The 24824-nt window shown below is 34.8% G+C and overlaps 1 protein-coding gene across 1 annotated transcript in view; it reads left to right on the top strand.

Annotated features, from left to right (window-relative positions):
• Positions 1-938: 938 nt before the first annotated feature.
• SIFR (SIFamide receptor) overlaps positions 939-24824 on the top strand; it is a 108510-nt gene continuing 84624 nt past the window's right edge. Inside the window, exon 1 of the mRNA XM_076373462.1 lies at positions 939-2233. Coding sequence (XP_076229577.1) covers positions 1663-2233 — 571 coding nt within the window. The 5' untranslated portion in view covers positions 939-1662. The remainder of the gene's footprint in view (positions 2234-24824) is intronic.

The following is a 24824-nucleotide window of genomic DNA, read 5'->3' as shown; positions in this document are numbered from 1 at the left end:
AAATTATTTTCTCAGTTTAATCGTCTTTTCTTAATTGAATTTTGTACATTTCCTGTAGTTAATTGTTATAGTCGTTATTGTAAAAGACGAAAAGTCAATTCAAAATGCACAGCTGATCTAGGAAAACAATTTTCAGTTAAAATTTCGAAAGGTGTCTTCGGTACCTTCGGTAGAAATAGTGTTAAATACACTGAAAAAGAATCTCTAATTTCTTCAATAATCAAATCATTCACTTACTTCTAATCTGGGTATCGAACATTCATTCCAAAATACATAACAAACATCAAATTACCCTAACTTAAACATCGAGTTCAACATTTAGTAGAAACCTTTAGTACAAACTATTAAATCAAATTTTAAAACCGGTCATTTGACCGGTCGCGGTACATTTACTGTTAACACATTGTTAACCACGATATAACTCGTGTTTTCACCAGCAACTATTTGAATTTTTAAGAAATAGAGCAATGTAGAATACTGCAAACGCAAAATATTAAAAGTTATATAAAAGATACATCCAAAGTTTCATTTCAATTCATTGTGTATGAATAAAGTATATCGAAGTTTATTCAAATTGTTTCACTTTTATTTTTAATTACGGAATAATGACCGGTGACAGGGGATAGCTTCAGCGTAAAATTGCCAGCCAACACTGTTAATCGCGTTACAAGTTCTACTGTACATCTCCAAATCGTCGTGCATCAAAACAGAAAAAAAGGAATAACGTCGAAAGTGCAAGTGCTCCGATCAAGTCGTTCGAAACAACATTTCGCCCAGCAACGCGAGATCGTCGGGGGTTTCCCCGTTTCCCTGGCAGGCAGGTCTGCGTCCCAACGGGCGCGCGTACCTCGCATGCGGGTGCATGTGCCGGGTGGATGTCGCGCGTGCGCGCCGCTGCGCGGTCGGCCAGACAGCCCGCCGCTACGGGTGCATCTCGCGGCAGTTCGCAGTCGTCTTCTAAACCAAGCTCATTAGTCGCTCAGCATTCGTCCGGGACACATTTTCGTGGTTCCCACTCGTTACTCACACAGAACCAACTCGCGCGCACCATCAGCTCACCCTTCCTTACCCTTATCTCTTTTCTATCTCACCCCATCGCATCCCCTTCGTGAACGAACATTCTTCAGACGGGAACTAGCACTGAAAGCGAACCATAAAAACCTACAAAGAAAAGCAAACCCAACGAAACAGAACAATAAATAAACTAACCGTGAAACATTAGTTATCAAGCAACGATCCCGTGCGTTAGGGGATGCAACTGAACTCGTCGGGCTGCGGTGCACGTGCCAGCTGACTCTCGAGGAGCGTCGAACTTGCCCACGCGCGACTGTCTCCCTCCCAGTCGTCGGGGAATCCCCGTTCCAGACCTCTGCCCAGCAAGTTTCCTTGTGTACGAGGGGAAAGAGGAATCCTCGCTTCCGTCCGGTTCGCGTAAACACTCTCCGGGGTGTCTCCGAGCCAATGATCGGGCGTCGGGTTGCGGGTAGCGTCGATGTTCCCCGAGAATAGTCCCGAACTGCTTGAACATCGAACCGGAGCCAGCGGATCGAAGAGCGAAAGGTGGTCCGAGAGGGTAAAGCAGCTAGGGGTCGTCGACACGGCGACGCTGGGATAGAGGATCGCTAGGCGACGCGACGAGAGCACACCGAGACAGCTCGGCCGATGGTCGAAACCACTTCGATCCAGCGGTTCACGATCAAGTTCCCCATGCTGCAGCCACCGTCTCCCCTCCTGGAGATGGCATCCCTGCGTCTACCGGACTCGGAGGAGTTCGACGTCGATCCGCGGCGTAGGAGCAACAACGGCAACGTGCCGCCCACGACCGTCGCGGCTGTACCGCCGGTCACCGGCACCACTCTGCTGCAGATGAGAAACGACTTCGGGAGCTATCTCAACAGTCTGATCGCGGAGGCTATCACTACTAACCCGAGGAGCACCATGGAGGAGCACGGGGGATTGCTGAACGCTAGCAAAACGGTGAACCTGTCTAACGCTGAACAGATTCCTGATCGATTGTACAGGCACAGCATGGCTATGTCCGCTGTCTACTGTGTCGCCTATGTACTCGTATTCGTCGTGGGACTCATCGGGAACAGTTTCGTTATCGCCGTCGTGTACCGGTCCCCTAGGATGAGGACCGTCACGAATTTCTTCATCGTCAACCTGGCCGTCGCCGATGTACTCGTCATCGTGTTCTGCTTGCCTGCTACTCTGATGAGCAACATCTTTGTTCGTGAGTACCGTTTTTTGGATTTATATGGGGTTTCTGGAGTTTGGGTTTGCCCTTTGCGGGCGATCTTAATGGCGACTTTGAAGTTCGATGTTTTAAATTATATCTACTGAATGTTGAACTCGATGTTTATGTTAGTTTGATGTTTGGTAAGTATTTTGGAATGAAGGTTTGGTACCTAGACTGGAAGTAAATGAATGGTTTGATTATTGGAGAAATTGGAGATCCTTTTTTAGTGTATTTAACACTGTTTCTAGCGAAGGCGTGAAAAGACGTCTGTTGAAATTTGAATTGAAAATTATTTACCCAGCTTAGTCCTGTACTTTGAATTGAGTTTTCGACTTTTCCGATAACGATTGTAAGATTAATTGTAAGGAATGTGCGAATTCAATTGAGGAAGAATTATTAAACTGAGAAAATAGTTTTAAGTTAAAATTTCGGTAGATATAGTGTTAATATTTCGATGTGCAATTCAAATTTTTATGGGTAATGTTTTTGGGAGTTTAAACAATTGTTGTTCGCGAAGGGTTAATGTGTATAGAAAATAATTCGATTCTGTGAAGGTGGAGAAAAACTCAAGTTCTTTAAGTCTATTCTATACTTTTTTGGAACGTTCTGAACAAGTATTGGGGCCTGAGGAAGTTTAATCTGAAGGATTAGTTTTTTGGGTGGACGTTTTTGGTTGAAAAATTGGGATTGTTTCGCAGTAGTCACGATTTATCAGAAAGAATGAAAGAAAGAAATAATTCAGTTTATTGGTTTTTGATTTGAGTAAGTCTAGTGGAATATCTTCTTTTCTGTTTTGCGTTATATTCCTTGCTGCCTTTCGTGCAAAGAGTCACGATGTGGATGAATTAGTTCAGGCTTATGTAAACTGTGAACCTTGGAGGCCATTGATACCGTGATTTGTATTAGAAGTTACGTAAAATGTGAGACACGTAAATTTTAGAATAACAAAAGCAGCTTATGAATATGCATTTTCGATGATGTAGTGCCTTTTGAAAGTTTGGAATCGATTCCAGTAGTCATCGTCCATGAAAGGAAATGAAACACGTGAATAACATTATAGTTTGTTGTTTACGACGTTAGTAAATTTATAAAAGAGTTTTTTCCTACTATCTTATCCTTGTTATTTCCTGTTTCAACAGGTAGCAATATTTTATTGATTTTTGTATTTAACTCGTACGGCTTCGGTGGGTTTATGGATTATTGGATTTTAGCGTTCGGAATGATTTTATTGCACAGCCAGGGTCATTGTACTTCACCTTTGCACTAGGCGATCAGTAAACTGCGGAATTCGTGCAAATAGACGATTTTATAGAGTAATTTGAGAAATTGGTGCTAAATAAAATTTCATCTCTTTTATGAATGCTTTCTGTCAGTGATATTAAAGTGAAGGCACTTTTATTAAACTCTCTATTGTATTAATTTTTCAGGATTTTAATTTTCGGATAGAAAAGCCGTTATTGAAAATAATACATTGTTTTGACAAAATGATATAAAAACAAATAAAGATTAATATTTTCATAGTATTTGTGTAGGTGTATTAATTAACTTCAAATATCAACAATTTTGAGTATTATAATATAAATATGAAACAGATGCATTGTTTATTCTGGTTGAATAAGTAATCCCAAACTTTTGAGGAATTGTGCATTCAGTTTCAGAGGAACATGCCCCAGAAGTCCATTGCAAGATTGAAATAACGAATATGCCGTTGGAAACCAGTGTGAATAATATAAAACTTAAAATGTACGTTTCCGTGTCAATATTCCAGAGCTTCCGGTAAACTAGAAAGCTCGTAGACGATTCGAACTGTCTAATTTAAAGTACTCAAATTCAAAATATCAATTCAATTAAAATTAAAATTAAATATTTAAAATATCTAAGTTAAATATTTGGTCACTGTCGTAACATTATATTCACCGCAATTTTTGTTGAACACATAAAGGATGCGAATTTCATTTTTTTAAGCCACGAACAATTAAAATAGTCTACTTCAATGTATTCAAATTTAAAATATTTATATTAAATATTTCGTAATTTCCATAATATTACAGTCACTGAAATTCCTTTTACAAGTGAATAAAATTCAAATCGTCTACTTCGAAATATTTAAATCAACTGTTTCACTATTTTCGAAGTATTATAGTCACGCAACTTTTTCTTTAAGCGTAGAAGATATGAATTATTTCCTTTAAACTATTCAAATCAAATATTTCACAAGTTCCGTAACATCACAGTCACTAACCGTTGTTTTTTCAAAAGAAGATTCGAATCGATCGCTAGTATTGATCGTGCGTGAACGGCCGGGGATGATAGAGGGGCTCGAAATCACGAAAATTGGATCGTGGACGATTAAACGGGCGGCAGGGCGCGAGCTGGAACCGTTCGCCGCCGATTCGACGTTGCAGGGCCTCCGTTCCAGTCCTCCGTCGACCTCGAAGGGAGGTCGGAGGCAGGACTGGAGGGGCTCTCTCCCTTGGTACTACGGAATCGATCCTTTCGCGACTCTCCACGGCGCTCTGTTCACGCTCGATGCACCGGCCGTATCGTGATCCCGTTTTCAGGGGCCGACAGCTTCATCTCGGGGTAACTGCAGATAAATTATTCGATAATGGAATCGCGTGATACGTCCCGGACAAAGTGCAAAAGAGTCGTATCCACGGATTCCTTTCAATTTCTGAGTTCGATTGGCTCCCAACCGATTCTAGCGGATTTGAATCGATCGGTGACAACGGTGTCGCCTCCCATCGATTTGGAACGGAATTTTTTTTTAATTTTTCAGAATAACCCGTTCTTGATATCTTCTTTTTACAATTATTGAAAAGATTTATTGGAAAATTTATTCTCACAGCGTTCGCAATAATTTATATTTTCTACCTCTGTGCAAAGTGAAGGTGTAACGAAGCGAAACTTTGACCTAACTCAGATGTAATACAAACATAGAAATCTTCCATCAAAAATCGATAGAACTCGATTCTTCTCAATGCTATTTTATTTATAACATTTCTTTAACACTAAAACTATCAGGTAGGTCAAAATGACCCGTTCTTGATGTCACCTTTTTGCTATTATTAAAAATGTAACACAGATGTTTCATTAAGGAATTATTAAAAAAATTGATTTAGCAATATCCAAATTGAATTATAAATCAATTAAAGTTTCAGTTGATGCACTTCTGAAGTTTCTATACAGGAATTTCGCAAAATCAATTTAACTGCTCAATAGTTTTAGTGTTAACACATTTTTAACTATGGTTTAACTCGTGTAAAATATTAAAAGTTATATAAAAGATATATCCGAAGTTTCATTTCAATTCATTGTGTATGAATAAAGTTTACTGAAGATTATTTAGATTGTTTCACTGTCATATTTAATTACAGAATAATAACTGGTGACATGAGATAGTTTCTCTTTAAAATTGCCGGGCAACTGTATTAACACGTTCGCTACCAGCGTCGCGTATTTGTGACGATCGATATTTCGTTTTATATAATGAAGAATAAGTTACATTTACATGTATTTTCATATAATATTGTAATGTATGGTGTAGTGTACAGTAAGTAGAGGAGATTACTTTTCTTGAATATCATTTGTACTTTGTAAAGACGATATATTTTATTTAATGAAATATTGCAACTACGAGGTTTGTTGGAAAACCTCGACAAATGGGTTAACTGATACTTGTCCAATAATAATTATTGGTTGTAAAGTTTTGTGTCAATAGAATTTATTCAAAGAAATTATACTTGCATTTCTTCATGAATTTTAGATGGTTTCCTTAAATTTAAAGATTTTGCATTTGTTTGAATTTTATTTGTTAAATTTATGAGATGTCGATTACTTGAATAAGTGTTTGATTCATTTTTACGTAAAAGTGTAAGGAGAGAATTATATAACACAAGAAGAAGTTTAAAAAGAATTATATATTTTATAAATGCTCTTTCAAATTAGTGTTTTAGATTCGTACTAAGAATACATTTATTTCTAATTGTTTTTTATTAGAAAAGTGTAATTTAAGAATGCCACCTGTAATAAAAGATATTTAATGTTGAACTAATTTAAAACGAAATACATAATATAAACTTGATTTGTATGTATATGTATCCCTAACTAATTCAAATTTTCAATGGTATATTCGTTTAGAAGCACTGAATAATAAATTGATCCAGATTTGTGGAGGGTTACCACAACACCTGAGTCGGTAATTTTATTTAATCAGCGACAGTGAAGAGACTATAATAAGGACGTAGATGTAAATGATCAGTTCAATGATGATTAATTAAATGGGTCAGCTAATTCCGATAATACCAAAGGATAACGAGGTGTATGGTGCACAAATATGAATTCGTCGGCGGGACGACGCGCAATTAAGCAGAGATCGTTACGTGTGCAACGTGTATTCGATGTAACATCCATCTAATTACGATCGCCGACATGCAACTATGGTGTGTACGGCCGGTAATTCGTGCTTGCAAATTTTATAAAACCATCAATCAGAAACGTGAACGTGATGATATATATTAATGATACATTATGAGACTTGCGAGAAAGTAATTATACTTTTTGACAGTGTTAAAATAAGACTATTATTTTATCAATTGTTAATTAGAAAGTAAAGAGCTTATCTATCCAAATGAAATGTTCTCATTATTTTTCATTTAAAAAAGGGGATTCAAATAAAATGTTTTTCTTCAATTCAAGTAAATTTAGTTTAATATACTAAATTTAACTTTATTCTCAAATAAATTTAGAACTTTTGAGTCAATCTGTAAGGGTTCATTACACAAATTGCTGGCTAGAAATTTAAAGTTAATAAGAAAATATTGCAGTTGTGACCATTTGTAGCTTAAGCTTGGCCGAAGGCTGCTCGCAATGTGATTGTAAACGCCACCTTTACGATGTCTTTTATTTCTTCTTCGATAGCTATCGACTGTTACGTATAGCTTAGCGTTGAGGTCCAACGCGATTTAGAATTTAATGATTTCGTTTTCTCACCATTTTCCTCAAATCTTATTTTTATTTTTATTATTATTAGGAATAAAATACGGTTATATAAGTTTAAGAGGTGTATTTTATGCACTGTTCAACTTCGATTATTTTATACAACTCTATTGTGTCGCAACTCAACGTACCTAAATATAAATAAATACAAAGCTCCAGAAATTCAGTAGTATTTGTATAATTAATCTCTTCTCTATTTAACAGAATGCAAAGAGACGAACAAATTAATAGTCTTATAATTATTATATTCTGAAATATTTTGCATTTCTAGCAATATACCTTTAAAATACAGAAGATAAAATATTGTAGTAATATTTAATCCAACATCATTTTATTTTTACAAATAAATGAATCTACATTTAATTCCAGCTTTTCTAAATTTATCCATGAAGATACTTACAGAAATATGTACTGTCAACAAATTTTCATTATAATAATTTGTTTCTGTGTTACTGTTTTATTATAATAAATGTACTATTGCTATAAGATGTTTTCAACTTACCAAATATAATGAGATCATTTATTTCATCGCATTCTGAAAAGATTATTATTCACTATTTGAAATGTTCCATATTTCTTTACTGCGAAAACAGTTAGAATATTTGATAAAATCCGATGGAATCATTTTTTGGCACGATGCTCTTTCAATTTCCGTTTATTCTCCGAATAATATGTAATTCTATCAGCTACTTTATAGCTGTCGAATTTTAATAAAATTGTATTTTCAGTCAGTACATTCTCTACCCTTCATCAAAAATCAAGGAATTTCCCTATTCGATATTCCAACCGGAAAGAAACTAGAAATGGGCTTGTCGGGACCGTTTTATGGGGATTGTATTGATACCGATTTCCATTTTTTTCCGCTGAATGATCGATGTGAATTGCGGGTCAGTGGACTCTAAATAGAACCAACCCCGATATGGATCGCGCGCTGTCTTTTCCTCTTCTGGATGACTGAACCCATCTTTCTGTTTATTTTGACAAATGCAGCAGCAGGCTAGACATTTATTGGAACAAAGAAAGAACCCTGATTTCTGCTACCAGAGAAAAGATTAATTGCGTCTTTTAATCTTTCTAAAGCATAATTTTTGGAAACTTATAATTTACTATTTAAAAATTTATTATGTATGAATAATAATTCATCACTAGTTAGTTGAACAATATTTCTAAATTGATAACTCAAAAATTGTATCATAGTATAGTAATCTAGGAAAGAAGAATTACTGATAAATTTTTGTGTAATGTCTAACAACTTTGAATATATAAAATTCGAATTTTAACCTCAAATTCACGTATTTTACGTGTCAATTACAGATTTTATACACTCGTGACTTATATGATCACATCAAATGCAGTAAAATAAACATTTTAATAAACGTTCCGTAAATTTTTATTTTACCTTTAAGTACATAGAATTTCCGATAGGAGATGTAAATTATACTTTTATTTTAGCTTCTATTAAAGTCTTACGGAGAATAAAAATTTGCCGGAAAATCAGCTGACAAATGCTTCTGTATTAATGTTTCTAGTATTCGTTAATTAGCGTTTCCAGTGATGTTTTTTTACGCAAAAAAAGATCTCACATCATCTTGGAAAGTACATCCAAGATGTGACAAAATTCATTTTCTTTCTTCGTTAGAAACTTATCGGCCGAAATTTTATAGGCGAAGCGTCATTATTTATGTAGAGTGAAATATCTCTCTTGAATCCGGAATCATCGGAAAATGTGTAGGTCAAGGACAATGGTGTTGAACAGAGATCTCTCCTTTCAAGGTCATGTCTCCCAGAGATGTCAAGGTCATCGGTATATTTCTAAATATTTCTCTATCTTCGCAATCGCATATTACAACACATTCCAGGACGCATTTAGAAATGAAATTTAAATTGATTTTGGGAAAAAATGCAAGCGCAGCGAGTGTATATGATGAAAGCAAATAGTAGTTGTACATTGTGTTAGGTGTGTGAGCGTCATTATTATAAGCAATGGCGTGAGTTATTCACAAATAGTGTTTTTATTTATTACAATGTTACTGTGGAATACAAATAATATTGTTTTCTTTTATTAACTACAATTATTTAATCAAATTACTTAATAGCATTTGTGATTAATCATTTTTATTATTTTCTTTTGTAACAAGAAACAAAAATTCTTTCTTGACAATTCGATATATAAATTGCCCGTTAAATTAATTAATAAATAGATTTTTATAGTAAAAATATATAAATGAAATGAAATTTTACTGAGATTATATAAACATTCTGTCTAGTTCATTGTGAATATCGCACTCAATTGTCAATGATTGGATTAACCCTAAATTTCGTTTTCCTTCCATCGATAAATTAATGAGTGAATCATTTAATAAGCAGTTTGACGAATTCCATGCGAATAGGAAAAGGTTGCGTGCAGAAATACAGAATTCGACCATGAGACTCCAGACTGCCTCAAGCAGCCAATTGTCAACGGAGTCGCATGACTAACGACGTCATTAACACGCACTCGCACACGTTTATGTTTTTCGTAAAGAACTCAAGTGGCACAGACTCGTCTAGAGCCCACGAGCTCATTCCGCATGCAAAATATGGTCGCCGGTGCTGCTGCTGCTGCATTTCCATCTTGGAAAATGTTAGAATTTCTCTGAGGCTTAGTTGCTCTTTCGAAATTCCAGAATTTAGTGGTGTTTTCGTACAAATATTTATCGACAATGATGGTTGATCGACCAACATAACGTTTGCGTCTTCAATAACAAGTTATTAAAACAATTGTTTAATAATTATGTTGGTGACCAAGATTCACTATAAAGTGCTGTTTATGAAATTAAAAAGAAATCTAAATGGGACTTCGTAGAAATACAGTTTTCTAAATATAAAGTTCATTCAGTCTAACATTTCAATTATGATAATCACATAAAGAATAAAATAGATCACTCATTGCTTTAACTATAGTAATAATTACCATAATATTGTAACGATTACCACATTTACAATCTTATGATTAATTTATACATTCAGTTCATCAAAAAATAAATAAAACGAATTTCCGATTTATATATCCAATAATCTTACAATAATCATGATCTTGTATTCAAATTATACTTTCCACTTATCAACAAAATTACTGTATAAACTCATCCAAAACGTCTTAACTTTTTCTATCAAAGGAAAAAGACAAGAAACCAAATACAGTTTAGAAACAATAGCCTTGTCGGTAATACCTCACTGAAAAAGCGAAAGTAGCTTTAGTTTCGTTAAGGACCTAATCTGGCCATAATTAAAGCCCGAAGGGGCATGTTAATTAATTGCTTAGAAGCTTGCTGCTAGCGTTTCAAGACCACCGGGTTTTTCGTTGGCCAATCAATCTTGGTGTTTGCTCACCTAATTACCAAAAGAGGATTCAGTATCGAGGCGTCATTGTCTCGTTATATTCTATCCGGCGTTGTTCCATGCTATGCCACAACATTCTGCCATTGTTTTTCCGAAGATGGATTATCGTCACTCTTAAATGACGTAGCTTGTACTCTTCTTGTGTTTGTTTTGCGAAAGGAAAACGGAAGTCTTTAACGAAATTGAAGTCCTCGTCGAGCCATCATGTTTCTGCCACCCTGTAAGGCTGGAAGGAGTCTTAGTCTCGCTGAGTGATTACTACAAGGAAAAATATTCCTTCCTTCGTAGATTGACTTCTGAGAATGGGATACCAGGTGATGTTCAACTAATTCACAGGTCTCATTGTTTCATTCTCTTTAATTGAAAATGTTGATCGAACATGCACTTGATTATCTACAATATGGAAATAAATTAACACTAAAACTACGGAGCAGTACTTATAATTCAGTTTGCGTATTGCTGAATCAATTTCTTTAATCATTTTAAAAGAAGACATCAGGAACGTATCATTTTGATCTATTTGGTAACTTTAGTGTTAACATTATTGGATGCAATGAATATTATTATAGTTTTACTCAAAGGAAATTTTTATTTCCTTTTCGTTCACAGTGTCACTTTTTTCCTAATTAATGTTTAACAGATGAAGTGCTTATTCTTCTTTAAGGTATAGAATACATATTTTTTTCTAAAAAACAAAATTATAAATGTCAGTGTTGGAATAATATTGACAGTATTGATTACCATGAATGATTTCTTTTAGGTGGAAGAATTCTTTTTAGGACGAGACATTTTTGTTAAATAAACACTGAAGTTTACAAGAATAAAAAAATTACTACTTTAAAATTTGAAACATTTAAAACACGATTCTTTTAAAGTTTAAAATAATTTAGAAATGATTACCTTTAAAGAATGTATATTTTATATTACATAAAAGAACAACACAGACATTCGCAAAATTCTATTCCTCGTTACAATTGTTAACCCGTTGAAACGATTCATTCGCGAATTGTAATTATATTTTCCCTCAGTTTCAATTTTAAAAGCAGAATTCCACGTGAAAATCCGCGGCGCAGTTATTACGCATTCCTCGCCGGTGAAAAAAATGGCGAAGATGGCGGACGCTATCGCGACGCAATCACGCGCGATTACTCTCGTCCCGTGTTTCGTCGTGGCACGATGCCGCGTCGGGACACGGTTATAACGTAATTACGAGAGTTTCCGTGAGTTTGCATAATTTTCCGAAATCGGCACGGTGCCGAGCTTTAAAATTGCTCTTGAAGTACACTTCCGGTAACCGGGCACACTCGCCGGATTGAAGAGCAGTTGCCGAAAGTCCTAACACTTTGTTCGGAACGTTCAGGAAATGTTTTGGAAAGCGAATGGAGGGGGGGGGGCACCCCTCTGTGGAAATCACGGCGCAGGAAAGCTTTTATGAAGCGCCGCCGCTTTTCCGAGGAGTCGAGTGCGACGCTGTCAACCGACTGTCTCCGATTTTACGGTTCCGCCTTGTTCGGGTAACTGGTTCAAGCGGAATTCCCGCGGCGTCCCTTGTATTCCTTCGTCTTCCAAACGGGAGAGAAGTAACGTAGGATCATGGACAGCTGGAATTTGGAATGATTTAACCCTTTGCGGCTCTAATGACGCTACGAGAGTGGCTTTGATCTTTAATAGCGGAAATGGTGCGGAAATGGCGCGTAAATTAGTTCGATGTTTGAGAGATAATTCAATATCAATGGTTGGTACATAAAATTGAGAGTTGTTGCTGAATAAGATAATTATTCGAAGAATAAGAGATTGATATGTGGTTTTCTTTTTTTCTTGTGATTATATCTAAATTAGTTTGATATAGTTGCTAACGCGATGTTAATGGTTGGTACTTAAAATTGAGAGTTGTTGCTGAATAAGATAATTATTCGAAGAACGAGAGATTGATAGCTGGTTTCCTTTTTTCTAGTGATTATATTTAAATACTATACTATATATTAAAATTTAAACTTAGGGGAAAAGTTGTTAAAAGTTTGAAAACTTGAACTACGTGAAAGAGTAATAAAAAGAATGTATTTATAATTTTTGCATTAATAAATAGTGGTATAATATGAATGCAAGAGAATTTATAGAGATAGAACTGTATAGATTCAATAAATATAATCTATAAAATTTACAGAAGTGTGATCTACAAAATTTGTAATAATATAATCTACGAATTGTCAAATATAAAAACTATAACCTGAAAATGTAGGATAATACTGCATCATAGAAGATTTCATTCCTAAAATAATCCCCTTCGAAAAACAAGCACTCATTGATATTCGGAGGAAGTAGAAATGGTGAGTTATGAACAGAAACGTGAGTTAATTCCTATTGATAGCATGTCAGCTATAAATTTCCAAACGCGATTATCTAAAACTCGAGGTATTACATGGAAAAATGTTATTAATATTTTCTGCATAGTTTTTCAACTCATTGTCCATGTGTCTTTATGTTTAAACTTTATTGTTTATTCTACATTATACTTCATATTATACCTACTGCATTCTTTCATTGCCAGACAAATACTATTTCTCGATGTCTAATATGACAAGATTGCAAGAAATAAATTAAATTGAATTCGTAAGAGAAATTTAACAAAAGCAGCTTTAATTTTACATTCATTCCGATGAATATGGAAAGATAAATTTCATATTCCGTAATGTGCCAACTAATTTGAATAGAAATTTATAACATTATAATATTTTAAGCGGACTAAAGTATTCGCACACTATCAGACTTGCTAATGAATACAATTACCAAAGTCAAATAATGGACTTCCACGTTCACTGCTGCTTCGATAAATGAATTTTCCTTCAGTATACTATAAACCTATTCAAAGTAATGGGTAAAAATGACAGAACACAAAACCTTACTCCTTCACACGTTTTCACGTTGAATATTTCTTTAAAAATCATACGAAACTCATTAAAATAAAATGTTTAATTCATTAGTCGCAATTACATGTCTTAACATTTCTTTAATATATGAACAATGTACTTAAAAATAATGTATTTTTAAAGTATTTGAATAATACTTTTCAATCTTTATAAACATATCGCTCATGTCTGCATACTTGTTTGTATTAACACATGACAATATGCATCACAAGAATTCTCGTGTATTTAGCCTTTAACCATCGGAGACTGAAAATTACTGATTAATGTTAAATATTTTTGTTTGTGCTAGCTAATAAACAAATTTATTGTATTTATTTGTTTCTACTTATTCAAATATCTACATAGCAATACTATCAACTATATAACGAAAATTTCACTAGGTACAAAATTCACAATATTTTATATAGTTATATACTTAAAGGTTAACATTTATGTAAAATCTTTCTTCATGTTCATTCATCAAAAACATAAATAATCAACGAGTAAAGTTAGCATTGAAACTAGTGGTCTGCAATGTATTAACTCCTAGGAACACGCAATTTTACAGAAAAAGCTCAATCAGCAGGGGTAAAAAATATCCCAGTATGCACTAACTATGAAAAAAAAGTCCGAAAATTTTAAATGCATCTAACACCAAAGTGTTAACCTGTTAACTGTGGAATTTAGTTTCAAAAATTTCCCGTTCTGCGTGCAATAAAATCAAAAAATGAAGTGTGTACTCGTCAATCGCAGGACGAAAGCAGTCAGAGTATATTTTAATAAAAACCTAAAGTAAAACAAAAAAGAGTTACATCGTTGAAAGAGTTTGTATAATTTCAAGCTTTAAAAGACACCTATTGAATTTTTAAATGAAAATTATTTTCCGAGTTTTATCGTATATTCTAAATTGACTATTCGACTTTTTCAGTAACGATTATAAAATTAACTATAAGAAATTTCCAAAATTCAGTAGAGGATGTATAATTAAACTGGGAAAATAGTTTTAAGTGAAAATTTCAGAAGATATCTTCTGACACCTTCAGTGGAAATAGTGTTAAGATAACGTGCACACTTATCAAAAGTAGTTATCTGGTTAATTCTTAAGGGTACAGAACATATTTCTGAATTGCTTCAACCCTTAACGGTCGACAATTTTCTATTAATCCTTTGCGGACGAGATTATCTTAACTTCTAATGTTTCTTTTCGTAAACAATTGAATTACACATCGAAGCCTTAAATAATGAAAGGAAAAAACCATACGTCAGTCTCCCGTTAGATAAATAATTAAATTATTCATTTGTAGTTGATTTTAGATGTTGAAGCTTGAAACCGCCATTATAGTGACATTCGACTGCAAAGGGCAACTGGTTAATGAAAAACAGTATGGAAGATAACAAACATTACACTAGAAGTATTTTAAAGACTCGAGTATGATGTAGTTCCTTGCGCCTTCGCGTCAAGACGACATTAAATGTCTAGACTGGCTTGTTTACATTCGCGTTACGGTTCTTCCTTATTAAAGCGATCGTTCTATCAGATCATCGTCGCAGTACACGAGAAACGGCAGATGCTAACCAGACTTCTCCGAGCACAGAAATTCATCGCGACGGAAATTCTCCGGTTCTCTCGATATCCCCTCGACAGCGATTTTAGATCAGCGGTGCGTTCGACGTCACCGAAACAAAATTCTCGCCGTATGCAATATCCGCCGGAGGTATGGCGTACTTGTGATTCTTCTTTCCAGATAGAATCAGATTTTTGCTACCTTGATATATACTGCATTCTCTACGGAATTCATATATTTCATTTTGATTTTTAACACTAGAACTACCGAGCATTTAATACGATTGATGTGTAATTCATATAAACATTGTTATAATGCATAGCTTTCAGTTTATTCAGATATTCATTATAGTATTCAAGTGAAAATATTTATTTTGAAAATTATTTTGAATATTCAATGCTTCGAGGATATCAATAATTGCGTAGTATAGAAACCGAAATTTAATTATTCTGATTGGTTCGGTAGTTCTAGTGGTAAGTGTACTTCTTTCGGCAGTAATTAGTCGAATAAAATTGCGTGATCGGTGAAAGGATTGTTCGTTATTGTTTAATATTACACGTTGAATTTAATATATTTATAATATAAGTATGTATGTTCTATGTTATTGTATACATTGAATTGCAGTGTTATAATTTTACATTATTATAATTGTAATACTGTATATTATATTATAATAATATTTTAATTATAATATTCAATATCTCATATTGATAACACAAAATGATATATTATATGTACAGTGACTCGTACATTTGATCATACTCTATTCCAAAAATACGAATGGAAAAGAGTTCCTTTCATTACCAACGTAAACTGGCGGTTAGTTACTAAGTACTTCCTAATGCGAAAGGAACAATCGATGAACTGTTCCTCCATGAGACCTGCTCGAAGGCATGTTCATTTAGAAGACATTAAAGTTTTGCAATCACAGCGGAGCTTTCTATATCTGAAGACAATGTAACAAATGTGTTTCAATAGCGAAATTTTCAATGAATTAAATCATCCTAATGTTAGATTGAAAGTAAATATAATATTGTTTATTCTATTCATCTCATCCCTCTAACACTTTTTTCTAATTGTTCTATGAGAAGCAAGAAATTTATAATTTTCTGCATTAGGTTATGTGTATTGTAAATATATTGTAAACGTGTCCAGAGTGTTTACACTGAAAAAAATCACTTATAATTATTAGCCAATATTATTTTAACATTTACATTGACAATTTTATATGGTAAAACGCAATATGTCACAATCATTCCATCTCCTACTAACGAAATGTCAAATTGTTAAATAAAAATGTCTCGTTCAAATAAATTCTTACACCTAATAAGAATCATTCACGATAATCAATATTATCAATATTATAGCAACATGTACATCTACAATTTTATGCAGATCTGCATCTGCATCTCCTACTAATAAGCCGCCAAATCATTCGATAAAAATGCCTCTTTAAACAAAATTCTTACACCCAAAAAAATCAATCACGATTGATAATCAATGTTATTCCGACATTCACATCGGAAAATTCATATGTCACAGCGCAACATCTGCATCCCTAGTAACTAGCTGCCAAATCGTCCAACGAAAACGTTTCGTTCAAAAAAGAGAAAAAGGAAAAAAAAAGAAAAATCGTCGACGACGGAAGAACACCAGGGCCGACTTTGCCAATAGCGCAAAAGCGGTCCCGATGGACAGACTATTCAGGCTCGATCGTAGCGGCGACCTGGGGGGTCCGCGTTTTCGAGAGCGCGACTGGGGCGATAGGTGTGCGGCCGCACACGCGGCTCGTCCCTCGTTTGCTTTGAAATGGAAATTGGCAGCGATCTCGGGATTCTAGACTAACGACACGGCAAATCGAATTACTCGCGCTCAAAGTCGATCATCGGACCATGGTGCCGCAACTGGGCTGATTTCATCGTTCGCGTCCGTTTAGCCGGGCGCAACCATTTTCAACGGCGCGTTAATGGGTCTGCGACGCTTTTCAAATATTTACCTGGATGAACAGCCGCCGTTAGCGATCGGAATAATACCGAATCAATATTATCGATTACGGTGCGCGAATCGTGGTATCGTGTCGAATTAATGTCAAACACGTCGGCATCGGGAAGTATCGGTAGCTGATGTTTGATGTTTTCAAGAGAATGTTGGTAGTTTGGTTATTTTATGGAAAGAAAAAATATGGTTCTTTTTATAAAAGAATAGATACCTGTTTAATATTTCGTGAAAATATTTATATTCTTTGATTTCTTTCTAAATATCTATAAGTACGCATTTATTTTGTTAAATATTGCTGAAGGAGAGCTTCAAGTTCACAAGTTTCAAGTTTCTAAATCTTCGTCTAAAATAGAAAACGAAAATATACAAATTTATATTAAAAATTTCATTTCAAATATCAACTTCTTTTACTATTTTGATACACTCAATCTGTCCAGAAGCCTTGCTCGACAATAGTTATCAATAACGTCAGCTTAAAGAACAGTTTCTATCTATCACAGATTATCCACAAAGTTGTGTGTCTCAATTGATTCATTGCTTCTTCTCCCGAAATTTCCTTTCCGTCAGGTCAACATCGATTCTACATCATGATTTCAGGAAGAATGTTACCCTATCTGTTTTCAGTCCGAAACGATTCGGTTTTATTGCTCCTTCTAGAACGGAATGGTTCGGGTTTATGAAATGAGATATATTCATATCTTAGTGAACTAGTTTCGTCCTTGTCCGAAGTTCTTGCGAGTGTCTGCACCGAGGACTCGGTGATAATCCTCTCTATTGTTCGGATATTTGGGCGCAAATACGGAGCAGAAAGATATTGTTGAATACCGTAGTCGCGTTATAAGGTTGAAACAATTCTTTTGCATTGAGTGTGACAGGGTACTGGGACCATATTGATAAATACAAGACAGGATGAAAATGTGAGGAGTATTTTGGACACTGTTTAACCCTTTACTATCGAGGTAAAAAATTGACACTATAACCGTTGATGGTCTATGAGAACCATATGCGATAAATGATATTTCAGACATAATGAAAGCATTGTTTTGGAAAAATGGAAGAAAGTTTTAATTATGATTTTTTTAATGTATCCTTTTTATCAGTTAGAGCCGAAAAATAAGTCAACAGTATTGAGAGGATATTGTAACAGTTTTAGTAGTAAACAAAATTTGAAAAGATAAAGTGTCCCAATATAACTTTACAATATTGTAATGTTAATGTTTATTCTTATTTCGTTGATATAATTATTTCCACTCAGATGCAATGCTCACGAGATTGAAAACACTTTAAAAAATAATCAATTTAACAAATAAACTTTATTCTTTATTTATTATTTATATTCATACGTAGAACAATGTTTGTTAAATCTACCGCTAGACACAGTACAATTATAAAGCTTGGTATTTAATATTAAGCTTTCTAAAATGTATTGATATTTAAAATATCGAAATAAAATATCTCCACTCTTTAATTTATGATTCCTAATTAAGTCAATTCTATAAAATATTATCTATATCTCGTTAGAAAATATAGAATATTTGTAGTGGAAAGCTGCCGAGTGCAAAGGGTCAGAGTCATTTATATTGAAATACAATTTTATGTTATCAAACTTTTATCTGCGCAGTCGATTGTGTCAGAGTTACGTGAAAGTCTCTTTTCAGCGAGCACGGTGCAATTTGTCGCGGCTTATTCGCGAAACACGTTGCAGTAATTGTTCAGGATGAAGAAGAGACATCCTTATTAATCAAAGTCACCTTCACGGTCGACTGTCGCTTATCTTCCGGATTTACCAGGAGAGTCGTTCAAATAGAAATGCCAGAGATCTGTAAGATTATTCGAAAGTCCCAAATTACATTTAAATAAGACTGTCTCTTTGATCGCAGGCTTAAATAACTGCACAGCAAAATTTCGTCCAATTCTGTAATTGATTTAATTGTACAAATAATGCAATATTCTATGTGGTTTTCGCTCGAAATAAATGTCACGTTGATAAATTGTTTGAATGTCAAAGAGAAACGTTAAACATTGATGAACGTGTTTGGAGAATATTAGTTTATTATATTTAACAAATCTAAACTTTATTGACAGGTTAAAAGAAAGATTCGTGAACTAATTTATTAACTTAGCAATTTTGCTAGGAATATATGTATAATAGAACCAACTTTGCCATATTTACAAGTTAATTATTTTCTAGCAACCAATTAATTTTAATATATAATTCTTACCTGAACCTAATTAAAGAATCTCTCAATATTAATTGTATTCTTCGATATATCAATTTTAAAACAACTTATTTTATAAAAACATGAAACAATTTTGCTTCTATATAATTCTTATAATATTCTAAAAATTAATATTACCTATTAATAAAAATATGTCTGAGCCAAATTATATAATAAATTTATTTCAATGCCGACATCATTATCGAACAAAAACCTAAAAAGAGCCGATAAAAATGAATTTCAATAGCTTTAATTAGCCTATTAAATAATTTTTAACTATTCATGAATATTACGTCGAATAAGAAACAATATTTCATTAGAAATATGTACGAATCAGTATTTCCTTGAATGAAGGTGTTTCCAGGATTTAAGGATCTTTCTGTGAACGTTTCCCAGCCGCAACCACTTCTAGATTACAAATCGTTTCAATAAACTGCAGCGAGCAGATCTTCTCGAAACTTTGCTTTCATAAATCAAGATGGTTTTTACAGCTTCTTCGCTGACCAGCAAACAGTTTTTGGTTTGCCTGGTATTTCAACTGGATTTAAAGATTGTCGAATTAGAACCAGAATCGCGATCACTGTAAATTTCACGCGGCCTACTGATGCATAGAATTTACAATGCTGTCTCTCAAGCGTGTAATCCTATATATCACAAACTAAATACTCATCGGTATCATTACGAAAATTAGATCAAACATAAGTTTAGGTTGTACAATTATTCTCCATTTCTTTTCTTATCATGTAGGTCATTTATTTTAACAATAGAATACGTATATTCTTCTTTGTAATGAAATATTAAAAAATCCCCATTTTGATCGAATAAAAAGTATTAGCGAAAGGTATATTAAGTATAAGCTTACTTAATTTTAGACACTGATACATATTAATTGATAAACGCAAATATTTTCATGAGAATCAACTAATTCAATTATCATCTTGTAGACTTAAAGATGGACTTGTATTACATTCATAATAAGAGTACGAATAATTACCAATACAAGCTAGCAATTATGAGCGAAGAGATCATAATAAAATATATCTAAATCATTTTCCAATTTTTTTCTGTTTTCAATGTTGAGTTAATGTTAAGATCAAATTCAATTTTATCACTAGCTGCTTTATTAAAACAAAACTATATTTAATCTTCATTTTGTTATTATTCTCTTATAACGCAACGTCTATTTGTACCCACGTTAAATATATAATATTTAGGGAAAACAAAGTTTCATCGGGGTCCACGTCGACCCAGTCACCGGTTTTTGTCCATCCCCCAGAAGTGTTCGCCATTCGAGGATTAAACGCTGAATATTTCATTAATTCTTCCCAGTCAGTTGCAGAAGCGATCTTCCCTGTTTCGAGGGGTCTCTAAGCTTGGGAACTTCTTGGAACTGTTTTTCGTACGGCATTTCCTATCTAGAACGGATTTCTTTTAAGCTCACCCCTTTTATATCCGTGAGCTAGGGCGCGCAAGAAGTAAGGAAATCGGGGTGGAGAGGGAAAAGAACACCGAGAGAGGCGGTGGAAGACAGCGTCGGACTAATTGTTGCGATCGATGTGCCGATAATTAGGTCGTGGGATCGACGATGAACTGTCGCTATGAAGAAAACGCCTCGATAACGAAAAACGGGGCGGAAGTACGAGAAATCATTCGAGAAAAAAGTTTCATTTTATGTTGACACATAAAATTATTATCATGGGATACCTGTCTTTAAGTTGTTATTAATCTATTCATTATTAACCCTTTCATACTTCAAATACTTTTTTCTTTTCCCTAATAATCCCCCACGATTTTCTGACACTTATTTTAAACGAATTTCAAAATAAAGTTAGTTAAAAGATTCTCTTTCTAGAATCTTCCAACAATTTTCTTGTATTAAGTAATACATAGTAACTACAATTTTAAAGAGTGCAAAAAGAAGAAATCAGGAATAGCTCATTTTGTCCCGTTTGGTAGTTTTAGTGTCAAGTTACTGAGTTCTGTCTAGAAAACGGCTGTTCGGCCGCACTGTGCGCCGCGCCGTTCGAGTTCAACGTATACGTGTACGCCCCCGTACACGCAACAGAGGGTGAGTGTATCAAGTGTGCTGGCTGCACAGGGTGAACGCCCGGAGGTGACCGCATCCCGCACCCTCCAACCTGCATCGCTTCTGAGAGTCTCCTTCGGAAACTGGGGCTCGATTCCACTATGCCAGCCAGCCAGCCAGCCAGCCAGCCAGCCCGCCAGCCCGCTCGCCGCCTCTTCGATCCTTCCCCTCCGCCCGACGAGGGATGACCTCACCTAGACGGTTCCTAACACCCACCTAGCACTACCTAACGGACTGTTAACGTCCACTGTTTATCAACAATGCTCGCCAGCCCGTGCTACGTGCCCAGTAATTTCGTTCCGGGTAACGCACCCTTTCTCCCGCGTTTCACGCTTTTTTTCTACCCCCTTCGCTTTTTGTCGGTCCTCCCTCGCGAATTCAGTAAACTGTAACGATGTGGAGTTCCATGGAAATGCGGAATTTAGAGACGAAGGCGAGGCTGAGATTAAACGGGGATTTATTCAGTTTGTTCGGAGTTTTCAGAGACTTTGGGGTGTCTTCTTTCTATGAATGGCTGAGATTCGGTGTTAGAATTGTATTTGCTTTAGGATTTTCGTGGATTATCCAGTAATAGGGGATTCTTCACTTATTTTGATCAGTTGTATTCTGATCTGTTTCTAGAGAGGATAATATTACTCAACTTATTTTCTAAGTATGTATTAGTTATATTTATTAGCCAAATTTAATTTTAAGGAACTAAACTATGGAGGAAATGAAATGTAGGGTAGTTTTGTGGAATATAAAGTTACTGGTGTTCGATCATTATTTATTGTTTAAATCTTTTATGCTTCTCGTTTAGTAGATTACTGTTTTTTAAATTATCAGTTTGTTCTGTAATGCGGAATGATCAAATGGAAGTATTTCATAAAGATTGAGACACAAGGTAAATTGCTGACTGTTAATAAGCAAATAACGTTTAGAAACACGATCGCCACTATAAATCGAACGTTAAATGTCCACTGCGAAAAGTCTATAAAAAATTAATATCGTATAAAGGATTTACAGCAGCCTTCATACTTAATCAAATGGAAAATTCACCTTGACTTCATGGAAGATGTAAGTGCGACTTCTGTGAAGGGAAAGGAAAATGGGGCAGGGCGAGAAACGTAACTGTTTTACACCTAGGTGAATTACGTGTTCAGGTATAAATCATTTGCTCGTGATGCAGCGTGTAGATTAAATGTGCCAAATGATACGCCTTTAAATAATGTAGCGCGTATGAAATTTTATATATTCCGTTTGTCGTGACAATAGAATATCTGATAAAATTTGAAACGAATAAAATATGAAAAATATTGTTATTTAAATAAATGTAATCCGCGAGATAAGTTGTAAATCACATTCCGGTGATATGTTCTGTTTGCTGTTACAACACGGTATTTGTTAAAATGCGAAATTTCACTCTAAAACGTTCAACAACGAACAATCCGCGCAGTGTTATTTTTTAATCGTATTTATCACGATATTCCTCTCGTGATAGGTTTTGATTCAAAACATCCGCAGCGAATGATTTATTTTCAATCGGACCGGTGAATGAAACTTTTTGCGGGGTGAATTATGTCATCATTCGTTTATAACGTGTTTTTATCTATATTCAATTCCAAAAATAAGTATTACAAGTCGTTGTGAAAGTGTTCTCCTAGATGAGAATAATCTTCTCATGATTCAATAGCTTCCATTGTCTATTAACGACAGAAAAGGAAGTACAATAATATGAAGTAATGTAATATTTACCGATTAATACATAATTTTAAATCTGTTTTCATTAAAGATAAAACAGAAAAATCGGGCAGTGAAAAATAATCTATAAAATCACAAAAAATATTTCTCAATGGGTGAATTCAATATATATACTAATCACTAATTAAGATTAAAGTATCGACCAACTACCACAATTACAAAACTACAAATGACATTAATATCAACCGATTATCAAGAAAAATTCCCCATAAACTCGCAAGACACGCGAAAAGATAAAGGTCCCAACCGCGACATTATTTTTCAATCATGACCGCAATTAAAGGAAAAGGTTCCCGCGCGCGGTTGGGGCTGGGGGTGGTTCGCCAGCTAGAATCCCGTGATAAATCATCGACCCTGACACATATCGCGGCGACATACGGGAATATGTGTCAGCGCACATGAACGGGCACGGTCATGGATGCATTCGAATAGGTTCGCAGTACAGGCTCCCCCGCACGCACACCGCCGCGTCGATCGGCCGTGTGTACCGGCTGAATATGTCTATTCAGTCTGCCTTTGTCACGGCATCGCTAACCGTCACATGCTTTGTGCACACTTAATTACACGTTATTGCGCTTCGGAGGACGCCGCTAAGTTTTCCCTCTTGTATCCGCTGGGACCGATCCGATGGATGCCACACGTTCGGTAGCGCTGCGCGCGGTCGTTCCGCGTGCCGGAATTTCCTTGCTGACACTGGTCAATGTTGAACGATAGTTGATGAAGATAAGGAATGGAGATAGAAATAAATTCAGTCTGATTGTTATTTGCGAGTTCTTTAACGATAGAATTATTGAGTATTTAATATGATTGGTATGTAATCCGTATAAAAATTGTAAGAATTGATTATTTTCAGGTTCTTTGGATGTTTGTTATGGGATTCAAGTGACACTATTTATTTTTGAAATTATTCGGAATATTCAATGCTTTTAAGATATCAATAATTGCGGAACAGGGAAACTAGTCAGTATGACTGATACGTAGTTCTAGCATTAAGGATTAATATGTTTAATTTATTCGTTATCTTGAATAACTTTTGCTAAATATAAATACTGGATAGAAATACTAAAAACAAATACTAAGTATAAATACTAAATATTTATTACTAGAATCTATAACAAAGACAAATGTGCTTTTCCAACTGATTTCTCTATTTTCTGTTGTGTGGACTTAGTTAATTGATTCCTTAAACGAACAGGACATATAGCGAGGGTTTAAACCTTACATTAACCACCGACTTACTCATTTAGAAATTTCCTTCTGTACAATCGTACAAAATATTTTCGCGAAAATTTCACAAAATTCCATCGAATCTTAATGTTTTTAACGTTCTCTCGTCAATTTGTATGTTAAAAATAAAGAATTCATTAAAAAATACGGCAATATTAAAGTCCGAACAAATCCAGGCGTTCCAGTTGCTGACATAAAAGTTAACAACGCGATTTCAATTATTCGGCGATGGAAATTCATGTATGTAAGAAGACACCAGTTGTGCACACAATCCAGCAGTCCCACCTGAAGAAATATGGTACGTCTGCGCCGCGAGTTCGTTTGAATCTCATGCATCTCACGAGCTGTTCCGATAAGAAACCAGTTGACGAAAAGAAAATGAAGAAGAGGATGAAGAAGACGGAAAAAGGAAGATGAAAGTCGCGCGCGATCTAATGGGAAAACTTCGTCGCTAGAAACGAATTT

This window comes from Nomia melanderi, chromosome 13 (genome assembly GCF_051020985.1).
Source record: "Nomia melanderi isolate GNS246 chromosome 13, iyNomMela1, whole genome shotgun sequence".
In the NCBI taxonomy this organism is placed as follows: domain Eukaryota; kingdom Metazoa; phylum Arthropoda; class Insecta; order Hymenoptera; family Halictidae; genus Nomia; species Nomia melanderi.
The sequence above is the reverse complement of the archived record's forward strand: the minus strand, read 5'-3'. Positions and strand labels throughout refer to the sequence as shown.